Raw genomic sequence first — 26,069 nt, 5'->3', positions numbered from 1 at the left:
TTTTATTGTGGCCAGCCTAAGGCACACCTGTGCAATAATCATGCTGTCTAATCAGCATCTTGATATGCCACACCTGTGAGGTGGGATGGATTATCTCGGCAAAGGAGAAGTGCTCACTATCACAGATTTTTCAGATTTGTGAACAATATTTGAGAGAAATGGTTATTTTGTGTTTATAGAAAATGTTTTAGATCTTTGAGTTCATTTCATGAAAAATGGGAGCAAAAACAAAAGTGTTGCATTTATATTTTTGTTCAGTGTATTATTATGTCTTCATCATTTTTACACGCTGGACATTAAATCAATACTTCTGAGCAACTCACAATGAGTATATACATCACGTTATGCATTCTGTGACTTGCCATGTGTGTGTGTCTTTCTATCTAGGCTTGTATTGCACCTGGAGAGAGACCTGCGCAAAGCCACTCCCCTCAGAGAGAACCCCATCCAATCAGGATACCTCACTCAGTGTCTGGATTTACTGATTGTATATCTAGGTAGCACTGCCTCACTGATACTGGGTATAGACACACACACACAAACACACTACTATCAATTTATTCAACATTCGCAAATCAATTTTTTCAGATTTTTTTTTTCTCATTTTAAAAAAAATAAAAAAGTAAGTCCCTCTTCTCTCATTGTTTTGTGTCTTGTCTCCTTTTCTCTCTCCAGAGGAAGTGTTATGTGCATTACGAGGTGTGATCGGGAGGAGACATCCAACTACAGCTCAGAGCAAGAAGTTAAAACCCACTTTGCCTTCAATGTCTGTGGTGCTGGAACTTCTTTCATCGCAGGTATCTTGGACATAAAGGAGTTTTCTTCATTGTTTAATTGTAATGTTCATGTTTAGTGCCTGCAAAGTACCAACATATAATTACTCATAGATAACCAGTACACATCCTCAGTGTTAAACCTAGTATTTTAGTACAAATATTGCATTGTCAATATACTGTTTTACCTGTTGTTTTGTTATGTGGGCCTGTAAATAAACACAGTATATGTGATGATGTACTTAGTTTAGATAGATACACCTGGCTAAAGAAGGTGCTGTGGCACTGCACATTGTTACACAATTTGGGTTCCAAAAGACTCAAAGAAAAACAATGAACCTTTTTTCTTTTTTACTGCTCTTCACATTATCATCATATTGTTTCCCGTCACCCCATCCCTGTTTGTATGTGTGACTGACTCTCTGTCCTCTTGCAGGTCTTTCGATGTCGAATTGTAACTGAAGAGTTTATAACTCAAACTGGATTGCTGCTGGTATGTGTCTGGTTCTTTAGTATTATGTTAGATAAGGACATCATGACTTTATCTTTTATTGTTTTAACACTGAAGTCGAGAGTTATTCCATTTGACACATTTGACATGTTGGAGCCAATAACAGATGACACATAATGATCAGTAAATGTCTGAAAAAAGACAAAAGTGAAGTGTCATTTCTACCCTCTCTCTTTCTCACAGAACTATATCGCCTCCATAGAGTCCAATGAAACTAATCTGGCCAGTTCTTTGGGTAAGCTAGTTTCTATATTACTAAATTAGCATGTCGGTTAAGAGTCTACAATATTTTACTTTGATGAAACGTACTACTATGCAACCATTTTCATGTTTCCTGGATTCAGTTTTGCTTTAATGATCATTATTACCTTTTTTTCCTTTTGGAACCAACATTTTACTGAATAAAGCAGCTTGTCGTAAAAACAACGTTACATATTTCTTTAGCTTAAAGTTCAGTGAAGGCCCTACTTACACACTCACAAGTTGTCTTTGGAACATAAGAAGAAAAATATCAATATGTAAGAGAAGTTAAGCCTTGGAGATACAGATGGCATTAGTTCTAAAGCGTATTCACATAGTTCACTCACCTGGAGAAGCTGAATATCAACCACCCTCCGCACTGGGTCATCCCCCTTTATTATGAAGCAGATGGTTCAGAATGATGTTTGATTCTCTGTTCAGGCGCAGCTGTATGTGAGGAGTTGATTAGGACATCTCTGTCCATTGTGGAAGTCCTGAGTCAGCACCATGCTCTGATCACTCCACATCATTCTGCTGTTGTAAGTCTGCATGCAATGAAATATGCAACTTGCTTCCTGTCTGTCTACCTGCTACAGCCGTGTGTGTGTGTGTGTGTGTGTGTGTGTGTGTGTGTGTGTGTGTGTGTGTGTGTGTGTGTTGTGTGTGTGTGTGTGTGTGTGTGTGTGTGTGTGGTGTGTGTGTGTGTGTGTGTGTGTGTGTGTGTGTGTGTGTGTGTGTGTGTGTGTGTGTGTGTGTGTGTGTGTGTGTGTGTGTGTGTGTGTGTGTGTGTGTGTGTGTGTGTGTGTGTGTGTGGAGCGATACCTTTCTTTCTATGGGCTCAGAACGGTCTCATAATGCACACAGAAGGATCCACACTTGTGTTTTTCAATGCACACACAAATGTGTTCCGTTTCATATAAATGTAAATAAAATCCAAATACAGAAAAAAGTTTTACATATGTATTTTGATCCTCACATATTTGTTTTCCGTTTAAAACCTCTGCACCTGCAAACACAAACCGCTTTCTGTGCAGGATCGCTGTGCATTCGTGTGTGGGTTTTTTGAGACTCCCCTGACGGTTAGCCGATTCGTACTTGCGTCCGGTTATACTTCACTCGCGTTTATGTCCATATCGATCAGACCCAGCTCTCCTGATCGGCCTTTATAGAGAGCAGCACCGATCAAACTATTAACTAGTGAATATCGGCCGATAATGACCGGCGGGGCTCCCCCCCGTTGACAGGTCACTGTCTTGCACTGGCTTCGTAGTGCACTGATCGAATAGGCTAAGCTAACCTGTAGCTGCTCCCTCCACACTCACAACAACTTCGTACAGACATAAATAAAGCAGCTGTATTCGCCATACAGGAAACACACATTTAAAACGGTTTTGCCTGCCGTTTTTGTGTACACAAGCATTCATCAATGGTTCGGAAAGTGGCGCGGTACCTTAATAATATAAAATATTGTATTTTGCGTGCATTTCCTGTTCGGAAAGTGGCAATGTACTGAGAGTGGAGGTGTCCTGAGATTAGCGCCTGCAGGCAGGCTCCATGGACCTGTCAGCTCCGGACTGTGCAAAATGCGTACATGAAGCGCTACGTCATGAACGCAAGAAATCTACCCTCGTGGGGGCGCGCTCATGTGATTGGCTTAGAATGGAGGAGACATCTGATTGGCTATAGATAGAAAAAATTACAAGTACGAATCGGCTGACCGTCAGGGGAGTCTCAAAAAACCCACACACGAAGGCACAGCGATCCGTGCACAGAAAGCGGTTTGTGTTTGCAGGTGCAGAGGTTTTAAACGGAAAACAAATATGTGAGGATCAAAAATACATATGTAAAACTTTTTTCTGTATTTGGATTTTATTTACATTTACGGAACACATTTGTGTGTGCATTGAAAAATACAAGTGTGGATCCTTTTGCGGATCATGAAATACAAGTGTGAATCCTTCTGTGTGCATGTGGGTATTATGAGACTGTTCTGAGCCCATATATTTCTGTCTGACTGTCTGCAGAGACTTTATTAAAGAAATAAAGAATGACACGAACAGTCATATTATCCTGCAACCATCAGATTTCTACTATCCATGTTTTATTGTTTACTATTTTAGAAAAACACAAGTAATACATTGCTTTGCTGTTATAAGACAGCTTGCAGAGAAAAAGTGAGGCATATAAGAATGGTCAGGTTTAAGAGTCTTTATTAATATCTCCATTTCATAGTGCCCCAGGTTTTATATTCAGCACGTATCTTCCAGTATATCAAACCTGGCTATTAGTGGTCAGAGGACAAAGGGTCTCCTTGTGTGCTATTAGGCAAGACACTAATCAACTATTGAACCAACGGAGCCTCATTCTAAACTTGTCTGTTTCTAAGAGTGTGTGTGTGTGTGTGCGCGTACGTGAATGTGCATGCGATAGGACGAAGAAATTGTGTTTAATGACTATTGACATATTGAAGTAGAAAGCAGCAGGAAGCAGACAGGATGGGGGGAAATAAAAATAAAAGAGATGAGGAATAGAGAATAGGAGCAGAGAGGAGGTTTGCTGCTACTGATAGTCAATAACACAGGAAGACACTTTAATTACCGACAGCCAGCTCAGATTCACTTGTAATGCCCGCTGGACAAGGACACTCAGTGCTGTTTGAGTTACTTTACCTCTCAGAATACTTAATACAAAGTAAAGTTTGCAGGAAATTTGGCCAACAGAACCAGAACGTTATTTGTGCTTTAGTCATCTTAAAAAGTTAAACATTTTAGCTATGGAAACACTGCCAAATGATATCAAGTAGTGATGGAGAGCAATTAACTGAGTGTCCCAGTTGATAGTCAAATTAATGTAGGGGCTACAAGCTGTCCAGTGGTTGCATTTGCATTACTCTTAAACAATATCAAATTGAGTTGATTAACAACGTTGATCAATAATATTTCAATTTGTTGTTTTGGGTAAATCACCATCTTCTTTTCAGTGTTGTTTGCGGCATTATCAAGCATTCAGTCTTCTAGTAAGGCCAATAAATACTGAGCATCTTCATACACTTCTGTCTCTTTTTAGGAGCTGCATGCTAACCATAGCATATTTGTTGTTGAATGAATGGTAGACAGTAGCTTCAGCACAGCAGAGGCCTGTACTACGAAGCTGGTTCAACCTAACCTGGATATGTTTGAGTTAGCCGGTTGGCCTAATCCAAAACATACGCGCTCTCGCTAAACTGTACTACGACACGGGTTATCAAGTGGATCGCTCAAGCCAGCCGTGTCCTATCTAGTTAGGTGCGCGTTCACATGAAAGGGGTGGTATTTGGAGCATTATACTATATAATTAGACATATGAAGAAGTTAAACTTTAAACATCCATGACTTAAACACTTTATCCAGGATCAAAGCCACATAGTCTGCACCTGCAAGGTGAATACAGCTGGTAAAAGAAAAAGCGTTTGAATGCGTACATTAACAGGTTTATGATATCACTGACCCGTCTAAGACACGATCTGACTTTAATTACATTTGACTCGAGTGTTTCGTCAACTTAATGTGTTGCTTAAAATAATACTTCTGCATACAGTATGTGACACTGAGTGTTGCACGGCCAGATACGGCTCAGCTGACTCAGATAAGGAAATATATGATACATTATGAAGTGATATGCCGCGGACTGTACTTAATGTTACTCTGATCCGTTATGTTGTGGCAGATATTTAAGTAAGCTTTCTTAACGCTAATGTTATAATAGTCAGATTGCTCTGAAGATGGGAGGTGATATTCTATTAATGTTCACGTTCACACAGTCGGTGATTTTTGCCGGCCGTCTTTCCTGCAAGTTTCCTTTCTCCTGTAATATGACTTGATCGCTTTAAACTCCGCACACTGAGCTCTGATTGGTCAGCAGGCAGTGCTTTCACTGAGTTGAACTCTTAGCCTGCAACCTAACCTGCTCCGGAGCAGGTTAGCCGCACAGCATAAGTTACCATGGAGATCTAGCCTGCTAAAAAGAGAACCAGCTTCGTAGGACCGGAAACCCAGAGTTTTCCCTGAAGTTAGCCGGCTAAGCGAAAATCCTGCTTCGTAGTACACCCCCCTGGTATATTGGAAAAATAATCAAACTATGTTTGTATTGACTGCAGTGAATACAGTCTTCTTTGGCAGCTTTTGCACATGTAAAATAGGTAGATGAGGTTACTAGGTGACTTGGTAAGAGAGCTAAAACATAAAATGGGGACAAGAAAGGATTTCAGACATGTCACACGCACAAACACACACACACACAGTCTTTTGATGGTTGTTATATTAATACACATCATTAAGTGGTGGACAACATCCTTTGTAGTTTCCTCGCTCTGGCTTTCAATGAAATGACCTCTCACTCAGCATTAGTGTTGTTTCTATGGTAATATAAGTAATCATGCAAATTCATGCAATACAGATACATGTCTATATTAGGAATTGAGAAAGTTCATTTGTGTGTGTGTGTGTGTGTGTGTGTGTGTGTGTGTGTGTGTGTGTGTGGTGTGTGTGTGTGTGTGTTGTGTGTGTGTGTGTGGTGTGTGTGTGTGTGTGTGTGTGTGTGTGTGTGTGTGTGTGTGTGTGTGTGTGTGTGTTAAATGGATCATACAACATTGCATTTCCATGGTAATGTGATCCTCTGTGTGGACGATGCCCACTGAATTAATACAGTGAAGTGTCTTTTATTCAGTTTAATCAAAAAAGACGTCCTGTTTTCAGATGTGCCGTATATTAAGTCGTTTTTCAGTGGAAAGGCGGAAATTGCTCTCCCCCCTTCAATGAAAGGACACTGGACAATATTGAACTGTTGCTAATATATATTTAGATTCTGTTCAGCAGTGAGTTTCTAAAGTTCATGTCTGCTGCTACAGTATTTCACCCAGTTTTGGCCTGCGTTTTTTCATGTCCGTTGCACAGACATTATCTGCAGATGAACTTATTTAACACAACGTAATAATTGTGCGAAATCCTAAGATTGTTTTGCCACTGAGTATCAGCTTTTTACAAGGCTTCCTGGTCGCAATGCTGAGTTACAGGTGTAAACAAATATGTGTCTGTCTATTTACCTCTCTTGAAGGTTGTGGATGCCATCCTGCCTCCTCTGACAACACTGGCTTTCAGCAGAAATGGTAAGAGAGATGGAAGGGCATTTTGGACCGGGGAGAGAGAATAGAGAGAGTGAGAATATGTGGAAATTGAAGCAAATGTCAGAGAGAGGGAGGAAGAAAAGTGAATAGAGGAAATGGCAAATTGGAAAGAGTAGGAAATAAGAGATAGGGGCATTAGTCCGAATGGTTAATGCACAAACCACGCTACTGCCAGTGTCTCATGTCACACTATTTAGTTTAATATTAAAGAGCGTATAATATTGAGTTGTGCTCTGAATTCACCTATGTAAGAGAATGTATATATTCTTGTATATATATAACTACTCTATATCGTAATGAATATGTATACAGACTTTCCCATTTTACTTGTTTGACGTGTAATTTATCGTTGTTCTAAACACTTCTTTATTCCATGTGAATAATATCTTTCTCCGTGTGCTCCAGTGGAGTGGTCTGTGTTTGTTTTGAGGGTGCTCTCCGAACTCAGTCTTGTCCTGCTGGTCCAGGGGAGGGATGGAACAGAAGGAGAGGAGGAGACAGAGAAAAAGCAGAAAGGAACAGAGGAAAGAGGAAATCCTGCTGAAAGAAGGGTTGCTGGAAGCTCCTATGATCAAATATTTGCTCTGGACACTAAATCCCTGCTTCCAAGGTTTGTCAGACTCTTTCTAAAAATCTCTTTTATACTGTCTCTGTGTCCCTCTGTCCCTCCATTTTGTTTCTGAACAAAAAAGCATTGTAGGTTTTTTAAATGGCATTTTAACATCAATACAAGGTAACCAATCAGATGTTGATACTTTAGGAATAAGTCCAAAAGACCAAAATCATTTGATGTCAGTAGTATTGTTATTGAATATGTTTCTCGATATTAAAACAACACTTCCTTTAACCCCTGTTTCACACTTTAGACAATGTTCCATGAAGTCCTACCTTGTCCTATGCTTAAGCAGCTAGCACTCTTTCAAGGAAATAATATCCAACCATCTTTCTATGATGAATAACTGATATTTTGGGGGAGTTACAATCTTGTTATGAATACTAGTGTCCTTCCATCTTCTTTTGGTTCATATCACATCCTTTTAATTGTCAAACACATTGAAAAGCATTTGTTTTACGAGTGTAAGCCTCAAACAACAATGCATTCTGCTGAGAGCAGTTTGTAGAAGTTCATGACAGAGTAACAAAAATGGAAAATAGAAGTTGACATTTGTGCTGCGTTTCTCTCACTTTACTTCCAACCCTCTATGTTGAGCTATACAGTCTCCTCCTTTACCATTACTATTCATATCTTCCCTTTTTTTAAGCGTGATTCTTTCTCAGTGTTGCCTCATGTGTACCTCTTGTTCACCTTTTTTCATTTCTCCTTCTCACACTCACATCTCTCCTCTTGCCTCTCAACTTCTCTCCTCTTCTCCTCTTCCCATGTCTTTTTTCTCTCCTCGTCTCCTATTGTAACTCCACTTCTACCCTCCCCCTCCTCACCATCCCTCTCTCCAGAGCGTTTCCAGTTTACACTCAGTTACTAATGATTAGAACAGTACATTTATTATTTACACCATGAAAGCCAAATGTTGTTCTCATGCGTGTTTGTGTAGGTACGAGACTCTTCTTCGAGCAGCAGAGCCTATCCCACTCTACGCACTCAAACTGCTGGTATCGATGACTGAACACAGCACGCACATCTGCAGGTACTGCACACACACACACACACACACACACACACACACACACACACACACACACACACACACACACACACACACACACACACACACACACACACACACACACACACACACACACACACACACACACACACACACACCACACTCAAACAAGACGTACTGGCGATGATGCAGGGCTTATCTATATGTAGATACTATGGTAGATAACAACAAAAATGAACACATTTTACCGTGATTTAATTGTAATACACGTTTCAAAATGGGGCAGAAATAACTACATAATCATAGCGGTCAGTAGAAACCATGAATTAATGCTTTGAAATGTGCTTACAAGACGACAGTCGAAAAACATTTAAAATGCGTGTTTTTGTTAATGGAGATCGGATCGATCCGGCTAAGCTACCGTTGAAGCTGCCCTGTCCTCACTCACAGCAATTCCAGACAGACATAAATATAGCAGCAACTGTATTTGCCATGCCATAGACAGTCATTTATAACTTTTCTCCAGTTTCTGAACAGATATGAGGAGCCGTGTGCCGTTGCCCAGAGCCAACGGCTCCTGTTTTGGTTTTCTGATTCACGATCAGTGATATCAGTCTGAGATTCTCAAAGCTGATTGGCTTTTGACTCTCGCAAATGATGCGAGTCTCGCTAATGTCATCATTCGCGCCACGTCGTTTGTGTCTCTGCATTTACTTTGCATGATGTTAAACGCATTGCAACTCAATGTGTGCGGAATGAGCTTATGTTTAGGTGCGGGGCATCACTAAGCGGTTCACCAATAACAACAGAGCAGGCCATATAACCAATCGGGCAAATATGAAATAAAATACAAATATGAAACTGGAAAATAAGGAAAATAGGGCCCCTTTAACATACTTTATTCTTTCTTATAGTAACTGAACTTTTGTGAAAATGTTTTTGTAAACTTGAGATATTTTTGACTCTTCTGGTTCTGGCCAAGACTGAGCTGTGGTAATTTAAAAGTGTTTTGCAGTCCTGGCAGGCGCACACACATTTTAGGCACTTGTAATTTTTTAATACCAAGGCCGGTTATTCCCAGTTCAGCTGTGTAAATCATTACTCGCTGAATTGTATTCACAACGACGCACACGCAGACACATGGATTCATGCACAAACACATTTTCATCCCATCTTGAAGCCAGTGTTTTCTACTTGAGTAATGGGTTTAGTTGCATGCATAAAGTGCTGTATCCTTTGAGATGTGTTGATACTTCTTTGCATACTATCTTTAGATCAACAACCGTAATTATTGCTGGCATAAAATCCACTACCGCATAGCGTCAAAGTAATGTTGCTATACATGAATTAAAAAAAACATGCCTTGGGGAAGCAGTCAGTTGATGGGTTTTCTGGTTTGGTTGCACCGAGAATCTGCTGATCCTTATTCTAACCATGAGATGGTCCACCTGTGTGTGCAAATGTGCGTGTGGGCATGCGTCTTACTGGTGCTTGCAATGATCTATGTGGGTCTGATGGACGTGTTCTAACAGCAGCTGTCAGTACATCTTGATTCTCTGGTCATCTGGCTTCTATTTTAGCTGTTGACTGACAAGGAAGGTGAGGGTAAAAATGGGGGCATAAAGAAAGAGAGAAGTGAATGTATGCTTGGGAGAAAGGATAGATGAAGAAAGTAAGAAATAAATAGACAAGGAGATTCAGTTGGGAAGGAGAGAAAATGTTAACAAAAGGTGAAAGACGAGTATTGAATAGTATGAAGTGTGAATCAACATCATCACTTCCTAGCGCTTAGGTAGCACGGACAACGGTGCTGTTTTATCAACACTTCTATATGAATCATTCATTACTAAGTATTCATTTTCAACCTTGATAGTTAACCTTCTGTTTCGTCCTTCCCCTTCATTTTTGTCCCCTCTTCCATCCACTTATTGTATCTACTTCAGCATTACTAACTTAACAAACCTCTTATCACTATAATTCCACTTCCCCTCCATCTCTTCACACCATCCTTGGGTTCAAAGGTCACCCTTATATCTGAATTCCCCCCTACGTCTCTTATCAGTAATGTTCCGCCCATCTCGTCTCCATCCTTCCCTTCCTCCACCTCTCCTCATTCCCTTATTTCCTTGACAGAAGTCGAGTGACGTGAACTTTTCAAATTGGTGTCAGCACTCTCCTCTCTACATCTCTGTTTTCTCTCACTCATTTCCCTCTGACATTATTAACAATATTTCACATTCTCCCTCGTTCTTTCTCGCACCATCTGTAATTTATGAACATTAGTCCTCGTTTCTCTCTTTCTCTGTGCCCTCTCTCCACAACTCTCCCTCCATCACTGCGGTTATACAATCAGAAATTAAATTGCCTGGGTCTTGGTTAGATAAGTGTGGCTATGAAGCCAGCCGAGCGGTAATTAGATGGTAAATTGGGGACATTAGCGTTGTGAAGGCAGCCTGCTGTTTCTCTCTGCATTATCACAGCCCAGACACACCTTCAAACAACTACATTTACTGTGACCTTTAGCCAAAGTGTGTGTGTGTGTGTGTGTGTGTGTGTGTGTGTGTGTGTGTGTGTGTGTGTGTGTGTGAGTGTGTGTGTGTGTGTGTGTGTGTGTGTGTGTGTGTGTGTGTGGTGTGTGTGTGTGTGTGTGTGTGTGTGTGTGTGTGTGTGTGTGTGTGTGTGTGTGTGTGTGTGTGTGTGTGTGTGTGTGTGTGTGTGTGTGTGTGTGTGTGTGTGTGTGTGTGTGTGTGTGTGCTCAAGTATGTTTTAATGTCCCCATACATACTGTCTGTATGTGTACCAAATGTGTGGATGTGGCCTTTTCACACATGCCATGATTAATCAACCAAGTATCAGATTATGTTTTCTCTAAAATACATTGGATTGCTATTGTATTGTGATTGTAGAATATTCACTACAACTCACATTACTTGCCCATGTGATTTTCTTTTTTTTTAATCAGTTAAAAGCTTGCAAAACCATGACTTCATCAAATTACCATAGTGATTTGGACACCCAAGTGTCTCTAAGCAAGAGGAAAGTGGAACCATTATGTGTTTTAAAACACGGAGGTGGTCGTTTGCACACACTTAGTCTTTAAATGCAACAAACTGTTTTACTGGGCTGCTTTCTGTTGTGAATTAATGCATGACAACATATTACAACAATTATAAAGAATATTCTTAAAACTATAAAGAAACTTATGAATTTGCATCATTTGGGAACATTTGACAACCCTCTAGGAGAGAATGTTGTAGTAACTGAAACTTCCAAATGCTAAGATCATTTATCTCAGGGGTGGCCAACCAGTCAGAGATTAAGAGCCAACATTTTTACTATGTTACTGCAAAGAGCCACATCAAACACACAGTCACAGATGCGTGTGCACACCCCCCCCCCCCTCCTTCCCTCTTTTGTTCTCAGCCTTTCTCTGTGCTCCTTCACTGTCTTCCTCCCCTCTCTCTCTCACACAGACAAAATTAAAATCTAAAACTTTACACATGTGCACACACACACACAGTCACACACATGTGCACACACACACACACACACAGTCACACACATGTGCACACACACACACACACACACACACACACACACACACACACACACACACACACACACACACACAGATAGACACATATAGCTTTGCTCAGACAGATTTGTTGTAAATGTCACACACTATAATATTGACAGAAATTGAATTAAACCTCTCCTACCAGTATTCAGCGGCCAGTTAACATAACAACATAACAATGAACATTGTGTGCACTCACACACAAACTCTCAGTAAACAACATTTAAAAGGTTTTTTATCTCACTTTAAATTAGTGTGACTTCTGACATTCCTTGCTTTGAACAATCCTCCTCAAATCTGGTATGTATTCCGTTGTGGCCACTCGAAGCAATTCTCTCACATGTGTGTCAGTCAGAACAGATCGATGTTTGGATTTCACGTGTTTCAGGGTAGAAAACACAGACTCACAGACGTATGTTGACCCAAACATTGAAAGTTGCTTGAGCGCAGCCCGTTTGACATTGGGGTATTTTGTGATTGGCACAGTTTTCCAGAACTCAAGGGCCCCCTCCCTCAGAACAGGTTTCAGTCGGTCATCCTCTGAAAGTTCGATCATCTCCAACTCGGCCACCGCCTCGTCCTTGACCAGCGGGGCTTTCAAACAGTCCGTCTCAGCATTAAAAGGATCGACGAGGAACGTAGTCTGTGGCCTTTTCACATGTAGATCATGGAACCGGGTCGCAAAGTTTTCCTGCAGGGTTTCAACCAATGTTGCATAACGGGCTGTTTGCTTTTTCCGGGTGGCACAGGTGGCTTGTGGGCTTGCTTTTAGCAGAGAGGGAAAATGCGCTAAGTCTCCCTTTTTGAAGATGTGTCTTAAACAGTTTTAGTTTGTTAACAAACGCTAATACACTTTGCACTAGGTCAGGCAGCATTTTTAACTTTCGCCCTTTAGTCCCTCTCTCTTATGTTCGTCTTCATATTTTCGCTTAGCTGTGCATTTCTTCCCTGTCATTTTAGGATCAAACTCAGTTCATGGTCAGATAGTGTTTAATCAACGATAGGTTTCCCCCCCCCCCCCTCAAAGGTGATTGGTTCACTGCATCGCAGGTATTATTGTGATTGGCTCTTGGGCCACATCAAAATTAGCCACGCTGTCATCCTCTCATACTAACACCTGACACCACACATACACACGTAGGGAGAGCCGGGACGAAAGTAACACGGGACGAAAGTAACACGGGACGAAAGTAACGGAGCGATTTTATTCGAGCCCAAACAACTTTGACCGGCCAAATTACGTCAGAATTATCAGCATTCAATACTTAACAGACCTACTAAATATCAGGTTTAACTGCCAGGAGTCAGTGTCTCTCCCCCACACTCACACATATAAAATTCGATATGAACTGAAGAGCCGCATGAAACTGGGCAAAGAGCCGCATGCGGCTCGAGAGCCGCGGGTTGGCCACCCCTGATTTATCTCTTCACTTGAAATAGCAAGGTCCACTATTCACTTTAAATATCACAGACAAAGCTTTAGAGAGCTACACGTGTAGCTCACTGAGAATAATATGACAAGGACAGCAGAGGTGAATCTAACTTCATTGTTGTCTCTAATGTGAGGTTTAGTTTAGGCGGTCTGTTGTGCTACGGGTTGTTCAATGTCTGGTGTTGTGCAAGTGTGTCTGTTGATACATGGCTTGTCGTTTAAAGGTGGTCCAGTTTATCATGTCGTGCTGGCCTGTCCTGTCATCTCTCAGCCTGTCACCTTCCTAATGGGAGGCCATCCGTCATCCACAAACACAAGCTAATGCTGTCTACTTGTATGAACTCCTGTCTGGAGATCAGGTCTGGACATAAATCCCCTTTCACACATGTAGCGCACATCAGGAGATTGTCCGTGTGAGGAGCATTCTCACTTACTGAAAATACTTCCATTGCTTCAGGCAAGGGGTGCGCTTGCAAAGAGCGTGCACGACATGACACAGATTACATCGCATGATCAGAGTTCGTTCATAAACAACCACATTTATTTCCCGTCCTTGAATGTGCATTGGCCCTCTCTTGTCTTTGAATTTGTCTGTGCCGGTCTCTTCAGACTATTTGTTGGCATTTTTGTGAAAATGACCTACTTCTTCACTCTTGGATTTGGTTTGTTTTCCTTTGGTTTTATGCCAGCAGAAATAGAAATGTCATAAACATGACCACTTGCTCGCCTTGAATGTCCCCTTTATGGATGATGGACGAAGTAGGGAGGAAGGTGTTTTAATGCATTTGGAAACTGTCAGATCAGCAGTGACGTGCGGTGAGGTTCATGGCTGGTGAGGCACTGACTCTTTCAGAGTCAGATTTACAAATATTATATTTTGACCTTAATCGAAATGTTCGGTTATTTTCAAAAGCTTTTTTGGTCTGATGTTTCGATTCATTTTAAACAGACCGTTCAACAAAAGGATACCCAAAATCTAAATATTGAATTGTTCTTTCTTAGTAAGATCCCATGTTCATTACAATTGTGGTCTTACCTTGACTTGAAGATGAAGTCCATGCTATCCTTCTGGACAACAATCTCCATTACATGTTTGTAAAAGTCCTCCTTATCTTCCTCTAGTTTCAAAAGTCTAGTTTGTTGTTTGCGTCTATACCGTCTCTACGTAGAATAACAGTAGCAACGAGAACCTGTGGGCTCACTTGCGCCCCCGTCAGTGCGGCAGAGGTTATGGCTGCCTCCCCTGGTGCTTTTTTCATTGCCGTTGTATGATGAGACCAGCGAGTCTAAATATCATATATACGTGAAATAAGTTATTTAGAGACTATGGATGGCGAGGATAAATGTAATAGAGGGATCTACAAACATTAATGGTGACATACAGTGAGATGGTGCAGGCATGAGCTTAGGGCCCGCTTTCCAGACAGTTTCTGTGGGGTGACGCATTCTGAGGTGAGGCAGAGCTCGTCCCTGCCTCACTCCTCATCGCTCCCATGTAGTTGTAGCGGAGCTCGGCCAATTTGCTGATTTTGACTATAAAAAGCGATTGGAATCATACAGAAATCACATTTACAACACAGATCAGTGGAGACATTTTATTATTATTACTATTTAGTTTTTCTTTAGTTGTTTTTCCGTTACATTGGAGTATGACAGGTGAGGCTCTGCCTCCCCTGCCTCCCCTGACTGCACGTCGCTGCAGATCAGTTATGGTCCAACTAAAGAATCAGGCGTAAAACAAAGAAATTAAGACTCATCAACATAAGATACATAACATAACATAACATTTTGTGGCTAGCGCCCAAAAATTGTTAATAAAACAATTCTAAAGTAGAAGCTGTTTTCTTTTGCATTGATATTTGATATAACCCCCTGAAAACTAGCACTGTTTCAAATGAATCGCAGTGTGTTTGGCAGATGCTGATAGTTTTACTCAGAAGTTGGTGTAATGGTGTGGGGAATATATTCTCAGAACACATTAAGATGAAATGAAACTGGTATTGATTTCTGTGTAAAAAGTGAGTTTCAGGCAACAGCGAAAGTAATCAGATACAACAATCAAAGGCAAAGTGGATCTCAGCCCACATATAAAACATAAAGCAAGCATCTGAAAAAAGCAAAAAGGAGTAGAAAGGCACTTTAAAAAGTTTGAAGGACTTGACCTGATATTGTAACGGAACATCTAACTTTTATCAAAAAAGCCAACCTGTTGTTACACCATCATTGTGATAACGTTGAAGAACATCACATCATTATAAGTTCGGTCTGCCAGACAAGCTATAACTCATAGTTCAAATAAAGAGACAGATTGTTGAATCAGTGGACTGGCTTTCAACATATTAACACTTGTCTGCTTCAGCCTGCTTTGTCCCCATTACAGTCTGAATGCTTTCTTGCTTTCCTACACAAGCCAGGTGTGTGTATATTGGTTGACACGTCTCCGACCAAGCAGTAATTGATTGCAAATCAAAGAACCTTAATCAGTAAGTAGGCAGAATGTCATTGCTAATATAGACAGCCATCTTTCTTCTACTCACACGCCTTTCTTTCTTTTCAATGAGGATTCAACCACATCTCCTTTTATTCTCACTTCTATCCATTCTTCTGTCCTACATCTATTCTCTGCCTAAATCTTCTCCCCTGTTCTCTTAACTCTCATCTCCTCTTTCTATGTCCTTTCCTCTCCTCGTTTACCTCCTTTCACTTTATCTGTTCTCATCCCTTCTCCTCTTTTTATTTCTCTTCTCTCCCCAATTCCACTGGCACCACGCAGCAGTCGTTGTAGCGGAACTCCATCCTTAATGAAGATGAAACAGCCCAGTGTGTGCGCACGTGTGAACAGTGCAGTGAATTGCCTCCAAATTACATAAATGTCTCGCCCCTCGTTTTTCCACCTCTGCTCCAATTAATGTGTATTTTTCTCTTCCCTTTTCAGCTTCATCAAACACAGTAGGATCTTACCAGCAGTATTTCAACTCATTATGGTAAGAGACCAATTTCACATAATCAATTCATCTATATTCTCAGCCAATCAGCAAATCCCTTGGTCATGCAGTCAGTCAATCAGTCGACAGTCTTACAATCAGCTATTCAAACTCTGTTATCACATCTGTATCCTTTTTTGGCAATTCCTTTGCATTTTATTACAGCTCAATTGTATTCTGTCTCCTTCCTCTCTTACGCGCTCCATCCAACCCTTATAGACCAAGTTATGTAAATGAGTCTGAGTGGTGTTGACCTATTAGAGGGCTGGTGTAATTGACTGGCAGGTCATCCACAGAGAGCAGGAAGGGTTAATAGAGTGAGAATTTGGACTCTGCTATTAAGATACCACATACACGCATGCACACAGACACGCAGCACTTGTCTGTTATCAGCCAAGCATAACAACGTTTCCAGTAAACAATTTATTTCACCTGACCCTCTTTGCATACACGCAATCTAATGAACACACAAGCAGTGCGATCTGTTTTCAGCGAACCGAAACACTTGTACTGCAGTAAACAATTTCAGTTTACACACACACACACACACACACACAAGACACACACACACACACACACACACACACACACACACACACACACACACACACACACACACACACACACACTCTCACTCTAAATAATCAGTGTTCTGCATGGCTGCCTGTCCAGCCCTGAATAGCTGATGCAGAATGTTAAACACTGTAATCCAACAGCCTGATTAACTCCTCTCCTGATTGTTTACTCCCGTCTGAACTGGTCATGTCAGGATCCATTAGTGCCGTCTGTAAAGCTCACGTTGGATTGATTTATGCTGCCTGAAACTCTGTGATGTGGATTGATTACACCTGCCTCTGGCGATCACACTTGTCATGGAGAAACTCACCTAATTGTATTTGTCTACATGATGAAGTAGTTTCTACTTCAGACATGAAAGGACGTCAGGAAACCGAAACGACCATGTTTCTCTGACTGTTTGGTTGTCGTGCCTGAGGAGGCAGAGACTCACAGTTACAGTACATTCTGTAGATCCATCACCAATACATGCTCAATGCTCTCTGAGTAAAGGTGCAGGACCATGAGTCACTAAGTTAAAATTCGCTTTGGTTTCCTCATTGATCTCTGTCACGTTTACGCTTTCAGGGGTGAACACGATAGTCCTTTCACGGCTCATTAGTCCATAGAGATCAAAATAAATGAGTCATTTGTTGTCACTGACAGGCAGGTTGTCCTAGGTGTGAATTGATGTCATTGTCTTCAGCCTCAGGCTACTGCACATGATGAGTACCAGTCAGGCTTATCGGCCCGTACACAGATCACACCGATGCGCACAGACCCCGCAGGCAGAGCTGGTGTATCTGCGAGTGGATCAAATAGTGAAATGAGGGCAGGAGACAGAAGGAGAAATGGATTACTGCAGGAGGAAAGAGACAAGGTTTTGCAAGGAGGAGAAAGAAAAGAAGAGGGAGGGAAAAAGCGAAGGAGGAGAAGGGAGAAATTGATGAGATAGGGGTGAGAGGAAAGTGTAGACTACAGCCTTGCTCCTTTGTCTCTTAAAACCCAATTAACTATCAAAGGTCACAAGTAAACCCTCCTCTGATAAAGAGAATGAATTTGATCCTGTGCTGCAGTAACAATTGTCACAGTTGGCAGAATATGATTCTCAGATAAAACATCAAATGATCTCCCAGGTGGAGATCATTTTGGCATAGGACTGTGCTTCTGGCAAACCGTTTCACAGATGTGTCTTTAAGCAACATAATGTTTCTGTATTTCTTCGATTGAGTGCCCCCACAGTTTCAGAATAAAATTCACTTATACACTGCTGTGGTATATATGGACAGCTAACATGCATTTGTTATGATTACATTAGTGATAATAAAAAAACGACCAAGTCGATATATTGGTTAGCACTGCCAAACATCAAGTAAGTCAATAAGTGAGACATTGCAGCCCATCTAATCTTACTTACTGATGGAAAAGGAAAATAGTAAGGTTGCCATTTGCATTGCGACCTAATGTTCTGAAACAGAGTCAGAGCATTACTCTGGTAGCGTGCTACTGGCCTCTTTCTCATCAGTTTTTTTTTTTCTTTACTTCCTCCTTCAACATCCTCAATTTCTCTGTTTCAACCATGATGTCCAAAGGGGCTGCTCAAGTTGGGACTGTTGCCTGCGTGCCCAGGTCTGATGCTGTAACAAAAATGCTAGCGTTACTTTAACAACGAGTAAAGTTTTCCATCAGAAAACTCTGTAAATCACCAAATGTCTAAGCATAACAGCCTGAGAACATCATAGGGAAAAGCAGAACATATTATATCCAGATAAAATGATCCAGTTTCTCCAAAATGATCTGAGTGCCTTCAAGCCTCACGCACGTTTCCCGGGATATTATATGACCCATAAAGTTATAGTGCAATAATGTGGTAAAAGTGGTACACACAGACAGCATCATCCCTACTACAAGTCAGTGTAGCATCAAAGTAACTTTGAAGCTGTTATTTTTAGTAGGGATGCACGATATTGGTTTTTTGAAACCGATACCGATACCGATAACTTCCTGCTTCTCAAGACCGATAACCGATAATAATATAATATATATATATATATATATTAAATGTACCTGTAGTTTTTGCACACCTGGTGGTAAAAAAAAAGACTAGTAGTGAGCAAATGACATGAGCATTACTACTATGAACAAAACAAAGCCAAGAACAGTTTTGACTCTTCAAAGTGACCATATTTATTTTCCCAAATAAAGTTCTTGCCTTTTTCAAAAGCCTCGTCGATAGGTAAAAGCCCCGGTGCCTTTGCAGCTGGCTTTGGATTCGCCGCTAGTTTAGCAGCGCAGGCGTCTTCGTACGCTTTTAACACACCATCGTAGCGATGGCGATGTTTCAGGTGACTAATCAGGTTGGAAGTATTATAGCTCGTTGCCTTTTTCCCTCCTCGTGGAACTTCTGCATTGCATTTGTTAATACAAATAGCAAGCGAACTATCTAACTCTGAAACTTTGAAATAGTCCCATACTACCGGCGACATGTTTGTTTACTGTCCTGGCTTCACGGCCGCACACCATTTACGTCACAGCCAGGCATGAGTTAGGGAGCGCTGGATTTGTGAAGAACTCCCCTCTTCCTAAACCACTAATACCACAGTACTGGCAAAACGGGAGGAGCCGAGTGAAAAACAAGCGTCCCTCATCCCAATCCACCCACACCGCAGTCTTTTTTTCTACCCAAAAAATATATTGTATATTATCGGGGCTATTAATACTTATATCGGGTTTATCGGGATGACGTCATAATTCCTAATATCGGACCGATAATTATTGGGCCGATAATTATCGTGCACCACTAATTTTTAGGTAAAATAGTTTCATAATGTTACTGCAATGGTAGACTTTGGGAAAACTGAAGAGTTGTTTGCAGTAGTTCAACCCTTGGAGAAATTTGCAGCAATGCTGACATGTCCATCACACCGTGTCCATCTCTCTAATAAACAATGCAAGGCCTGGGCAGAAGTCCCCTGTATCACCGAACCCTGTATGAAAACACAGTACTGTGGCAAATGACGCTGTTTGTTTTGTGTAATGTTTAAGTATAAGATCCCATAATCAATTGGTCATTAGGCTCTGGCTGTGTAACATAAGACGGTGCTTATTGTGAGGTGAGTTTGAAGAATTACACAAGTCCATGACCAAATATTGCTTTATAGATAAATGGTGCTGACCATGCTTGGAGGTTCACTGCATATTTACATTATATATCATGCAAAATGCACTCTGTGATGTCTTTTATACATAAATATGTGTTCCCGGTGCGTCGGGGAACTCACGCAGTGTCAGAAAATAAAACCCTCTCTCTTTTCCTCCGTACCCAAATCTTTTAAAAACGGGTGTACAACGAGCGGATACAGATTTCCATCCGCTGTGACGTCGGCGGACCCACATAAAGTTGCTATCAGAAGCAATGCCTGACGTGTTTTGGACGTAATCTCGTCTTTGTTTACATTAGCAAACCTCTCTAACACTCAGAGCTAACCTGTACTGAAGAGCACATGTGTTTAAAAAGCAGGAAATGAAAAAAGAACTCACCTTGTGATAAACCTGCAAGAGAAAAAGCATTTGAGCTCCATACTGTTTCAGAAATAATCCTTGACGTGGTTTAAACAGGATGGCGTTTTATCACAGCAGAATTTAACTAATTTTAACTCCGGTAGAATTCTGATCAGGCATTAGCTCCGCCTCCTCTTCTTTCTTTTTTTCAAGCTAAGGACCCAAGATCCGTGTTTCTCTAACAGGGCAGCAAAAGAGGGGTATGAGCAGTATGCGGCATGGCTACAATGGGTGATCTGTTTGGTATTTTGAAAAAAAAACTTCACAGACATGTTTTGTATAGGTATGGCCCTACAATATATTTTTCAAATCTAGCATGATAGGTCCACTTTAAGCTTTCACATGTTTAATATTAGAAAGTAGATGTGAATTTAGACCAAGACAAAAATCTACATACAGTTGTTGTTGTTGTTGTTGTTGTTAGCTGACATTTAACCTTGTTATCATATCTCTTTCTTCTCTTTTCTGTAGGCTAACAGTAGTAACATCACCAGTGCGATGGTCCAGAGTGCAGTGGCCTTGCTGTGTAATCTCAGTGGAGACACCGTCTTGGACCTGGAGCCACTATATCAACAAGGTACATTATCTCTACATACAGTATATGCTTGAAGAAGGGAGGATTAAACTCTCTTACACTAGTAATATTATTTCTTAGCTAAATAAGCGATTCCTATAATAGAGGCTCTTCTGTCATCGATCCTACTGCACAGTATCATTATATTGTTTCTACACTGCTAGCATCAGTTACTGTCATGGTACTTGTTGACATCTTGTTTTCCCCAGCCTGCTGTCCTACAGCACCACAAAGCTTGTTCTGGTCAACAACCTTGGATATTTGTCTGTCTCTGGGTGCATGAGGCAATATATTCTGTCCTTCAGCTATGGTAAATCTCAATAATATTAGAATTTATTTTCAATTGCAAAGAGGGGGGGGGGGGGGGGAGTCAAATCTATGGTGTGTGTCCTCTGGGAGTGAGGACGTTTTTTAGGAAGTCAGGTCATTTTAGGCCCGTTTTATCACCCAATAGCTAATTTAGGATTAGGAGGGAGGAATAGTAAGGCACAAGACTTAGGAATGTAGGGATGCAGCCTAGATCTAGCATTAGAGAATGAATGCAGTTAATTAAAGATTTACAAGAAAATATTTACAAACGTGTGGGTGTGTGTTTTGCTGTACTCAAATGTCTAATAAGAGTTGTCGCTTTCACTTATTGTGTGACTCATTCTGTCTATCCATCATTCCTCTGCACCCCTGCCTCCCCAAAATCCTCTCCTATTTCCATTGGGTCAGCAGTGGGGAGGTTCAGTAGTCAGCATCATTATCGTCCAATCAGCTCTCCTCTCAACAAGAAACTGTCAACCCAGCACTAATACTGGCCGGGCAATTAACGCTCCGCTCCTCTCCTCTATACTATCCTCTTCTATCCTCTCCTCTTCTATCATGTCATTTCCTCTCCTTCCTTTCCTCTCCTCTCCTTTCCTCTCCTCTCCCCTCTTTCCATTTTTTCAATCCAGCTCACATCTTGCCCCATCATCTTCTCTCCTGCCATGCCTCTGTTCTCATTTTCCCTTTCTCCCCTATCCTCTATGTTAGGCTCCTCTTGTATCTTCTTCTCCTCCTCCAATCTTCCCTCCTTCTTTTAGTCATGGTTCTTTCCAGATCAGTGTGGCAAGAAAGGAGTAAAAGGGAGAGGAGAGAAGAGGTGAAGGGAGGAAGCGTGTATAATTGGCTTTTTAAGGTGTGACAGAGAGAGGTGGAGGTGATGTGTGAGCATGTGTGTGCGTGCGTGCGTGCGTGTGTGTGTGTGCGTGCGTGTGTGTGTGTGTCTGCGTGCGTTGGGAGGAAATGAAATAGACAGTGAAGAAGAGCAAAATAGGGAGATGTTTTTTTTGTGCTACTGTGAATGTATTTATGCTTATGTCTATGTGTGAGATGTTCGGTGTGTGTGTGTGTGGGCGCCGATGGATGCAGGAACGCCTAATATGTGTGTGTAAGAGAGAGAGAGGAGATGATGTTTATAATTGGGCAGATTTGCCTCCAACTGAGATAATACCCCCTGGGGAATGAAGACAGAGGGAGCTAAGAGAGAACGGCAGAGATAGGGAAGGAGAACGAAACAACAGAAAGAAAAAAGAAGATGACAAAAAGCATGAGAGAGAAGATATAAGGAAAAAATGACAGTCAGGAAGGCAAAAAGTGGTAAAGTAAAAAGGGAAGCAGAGAGGAAGAATGGGATATAGTGAGCGGGAAAATGTGGTGCATTTGGGTGAGACAGGGAGCAGTGACGAGAGAGGAGAAATGTGAGGTTAAAATGAGTGACAACTTGATAGAGGGAGAGACAGAGTCGGGAAGCAAAGGTTGACTTGATGTGGGAGTAAGAGACACTTCCTACACAATTATTATTTTATATGATTGTGGATGGTTCAGTTTTAATTTTTGAACACGGTGCAGCCTAATTTAGATAGTCTAGCTTGTAATCTGATTATATAAGGATGTGAAGCCTAAAGCTTCTCCGCTTAGAGTGGATTTGAGATTCATTTTTCCGGCGCATTGACAAGCAGACTGTGTGATTTGATAAGAAATAGACACATGTAGAGCATATCATTTAGTAGAAATTCAGCCCAACAGTTAAGTCGTGTTTGCATCCTGGTTTTGTGGTTCTGAAAAGGTCTCTGTTAGTTAAAATCGTTTGCTTGTCCTTTAATTCATTAAAGAAGTCCTCAGGGACTTATTGTGTCTTCTGATTCCTTGAGGGTCTTTGAGGTTCCTCTTCGGGTTCTTATTTCTCTTGACCTTCTGTGAAGCTCAGTGGACTTTTTGAGGTAATTGCCTCTGAGCCGGTGTTATCGTGTGTCGGTGGAACTTGCATCTACAGTATAAATTGCCATTTCAAATTGGGTTCAGTTTATTTCCCCAAACGTAAAAAAAATGCTATAATGGTTCCTGCACACCGTGTCCAATCAATTATGCCCCCTAGCGTAAATTATACTATAAAGATCTGTCTTCCATATGAATGTGTTCGTATCAGTACCCAAGAGGTCATTGGAGTGTCACTTTTGCATTAAAGCAATCAATAAGAAAGTTTTGGCAGTAAATGTGGGATGTTTTTTAGTCTGTCTTGAGTTTATGCTCAGCATAGATTGTATTGATACAATTCCTTGCAATCTCTGCCTACCGGACAAAATATATTGACGTATAATAAATAAAATATATAATTTAAGTACATTTTATTTTACAAAGAACAACATCCCAGTGCAAATAAGCTGTTACAGAATATTCATATATTTAAATATGTGGTGATATTCCTTTAACCTCCCCATAATATTTACATAACTATCACTAATTTATGTAATTACCAACAATTAACAAGACCTACATTTTAGGGTTTGTCTGCATTTTAAAAGTAACGAAGAGTGCAAAACCTGGGGGGACACTTCTTTGCTTCTGGATTTAAAGTGAGTCAGGTTGTTTTATTGACCAATGCATGAATACTTAATACTAAGTGCACTACAGAATAAGATGGAAATGGTCACATCTCTTAGCTATAGGAAGGGACCAAAAACATGTTTACATACATTCTAGACAGCGCATTGTGAATAAAATATGTTTTCTATTCATATCAAGATGAAAATCAGTAAAAGAGCTGATACGAAAAAAGTCATAGGCCTGAAAAATCAATTGGCATTTTTGTATTCATTATATAACATACCTTGCTTATACGTCTAGGGTTGAAGAAGACTTACTAAAAATCAGCATACTCTGATGGGGAAAGTTACATTATTGAACCGATGTTCCCTTTTTTTAAACAAATAAAAGATTATCCATTAATCGTATGTAACCTTCCTACTTTGCTCAGACAGTAATGCTCTGAGCCATCCTCCTGTTCAGTGGCGGCTGGTGGAAAATATTTTTGGTAGGGCTATGGAAATAGGGACCAAACCATACTAGGGCGGTCCGGGGGGATCTTCCCCCGGAAGAAATGTTTGAGAAATGACCCCTTAAATTATCTGGTGATGTTAGAGGGTGTGTGGGGGGGGGGGGGGGGGGGGGAGGACAAATTGAGGCTTAAAAATATGAGATAATCCATAATCTTCAGTGTGGTTAGCTATGAATCTTCCAAAACTGTGCAACAGTACAGTAGGCCCACACAAACTGCAGAACACTGGTGCTTTGGGAACACTCAAATTATTTAATTCCCATTTAAAATAAGGAGACTAAATACGAACATTGTGTGTGTGTGTGTGTGTGTGTGTGTGTGTGTGTGTGTGTGTGTGTGTGTGTGTGTGTGTGTGTGTGTGTGTGTGTGTGTGTGTGTGTGTGTGTGTGTGTGGTGTGTGTGTGTGTGTGTGTGTGTGTGTGTGTGTGTGTGTGTGTGTGTGTGTGTGTGTGTGTGTGTGTGTGTGTGTGTGTGTGTGTGTGTGGTGGGGGGGGGTGTGTGTGTGTCATACTTGCCAACCCTCCCGATTTTCGCAGGAGACTCCCGATTTCATTGCCCTCTCCCCGGTTTCCTCCCGGGGTCATATTTCTCCCGATTTCTGACAAAATCAGATTTACTCACGACTGTTTCCACTCGGACTTTAATACAGCTACACCATTGTTTGGTTTCCATGGTAGCGCGTCTCTTTAGCAGCGCGCGCAACTCAAAGTTTGAGAGGGTGAGGAAGATGAAAACTGAACAAGAATCGACAACTCGACCCTCTGCTCACTCCTTTCCTGTAAAATACAGGTCCAGCCCACACATAGCTCCATGGTGCCACAGGCATTGCCCTTACAACTACAATAAGCATGTAAATGTTAATCTACAGCTCCGGCGATCCACTAGCACCGAGACGCAGCCATCCTCGACAACTACTATAGCGTCACCTTGGATACGAGTCCAAACAACTCACAGACACACAGGCCAGGGCGCTGACACGGCGCCCTTTGAGCATCAGATCTGACGACGCTGATTGGCTGAAATTATGTTTCGTCGGCATAGTTTACAGATAGCAACAGTCAGCTTGTTGGCTGCTGCTGCTCTGGCTGAGGGCTCCTTTCTACCGCCCGGACGAGAGAGAGTAATGATACACGCGCGGCCAGGCAGGAAACATGTGACTTATCAGTTACTTTAGATATCGTAAAACAATTTTAAACGAGATTTTATTGTAGATTATACATTTTACTGATACCAACTATATAATATTTACCTTCTTCATTCAAAATTAAAATAAAAAAATATTTTTTTTAATATATATTTTTATTTATTTTTTATTTGTAATGACAATCAAACATGTGGGAAGAGGGTGGGCGACGCCCCTATGGGCCGGCCGCCACTGCTCCTGTTGATTCCCAATATAACTCATTTCTCAGTGGTTTATAAATAGATAATACCGCAAAGCATTGTCGAATGTCTATTTTTAACCTAGTTAAAGTCCAAGCTCAAAAATAGGACAGACCTCAATGTTTTTCAGTCATAAATTATTCCTCCAGTCTTTAAATGATACTTGCTCATTAGCAAGTATCATTTATACATATGTGACTTTTTTTTAATTGACTTGTTAGTATATATCCCTCTGATCAATCTTAGTTATGTCCTCCCCTGTACACATACACAGTGTAGCCATGCATACACGTCCAAAGACCTCAGTAACAGTGAAACTCATTATTACA

The 26,069-nt window shown here is 41.1% G+C and overlaps 1 protein-coding gene across 7 annotated transcripts in view; it reads left to right on the top strand.

The window, feature by feature from the left end:
- ulk4 (unc-51 like kinase 4) overlaps positions 1–26,069 on the top strand; it is a 101,127-nt gene that overhangs the window by 39,433 nt on the left and 35,625 nt on the right. For all 7 annotated transcript variants that reach the window (XR_004568216.1, XM_034207669.1, XM_034207670.1 and 4 more), the window contains 10 exons: positions 388–521; positions 676–797; positions 1,210–1,266; positions 1,468–1,519; positions 1,966–2,063; positions 6,616–6,667; positions 7,091–7,295; positions 8,239–8,331; positions 16,255–16,303; positions 20,891–20,996. Coding sequence is in view for 6 of the 7 variants with exons in the window: in XM_034207669.1 (XP_034063560.1) it covers positions 388–521; positions 676–797; positions 1,210–1,266; positions 1,468–1,519; positions 1,966–2,063; positions 6,616–6,667; positions 7,091–7,295; positions 8,239–8,331; positions 16,255–16,303; positions 20,891–20,996 (968 nt within the window). In the remaining variant the exon portion in view is untranslated. The remainder of the gene's footprint in view (positions 1–387; positions 522–675; positions 798–1,209; positions 1,267–1,467; positions 1,520–1,965; positions 2,064–6,615; positions 6,668–7,090; positions 7,296–8,238; positions 8,332–16,254; positions 16,304–20,890; positions 20,997–26,069) is intronic.

Source organism: Gymnodraco acuticeps, unplaced genomic scaffold, assembly GCF_902827175.1.
Source record: "Gymnodraco acuticeps unplaced genomic scaffold, fGymAcu1.1, whole genome shotgun sequence".
In the NCBI taxonomy this organism is placed as follows: domain Eukaryota; kingdom Metazoa; phylum Chordata; class Actinopteri; order Perciformes; family Bathydraconidae; genus Gymnodraco; species Gymnodraco acuticeps.
Note: the sequence above shows the minus strand (reverse complement) of the source record. Positions and strands in the feature narration are given on the sequence as shown.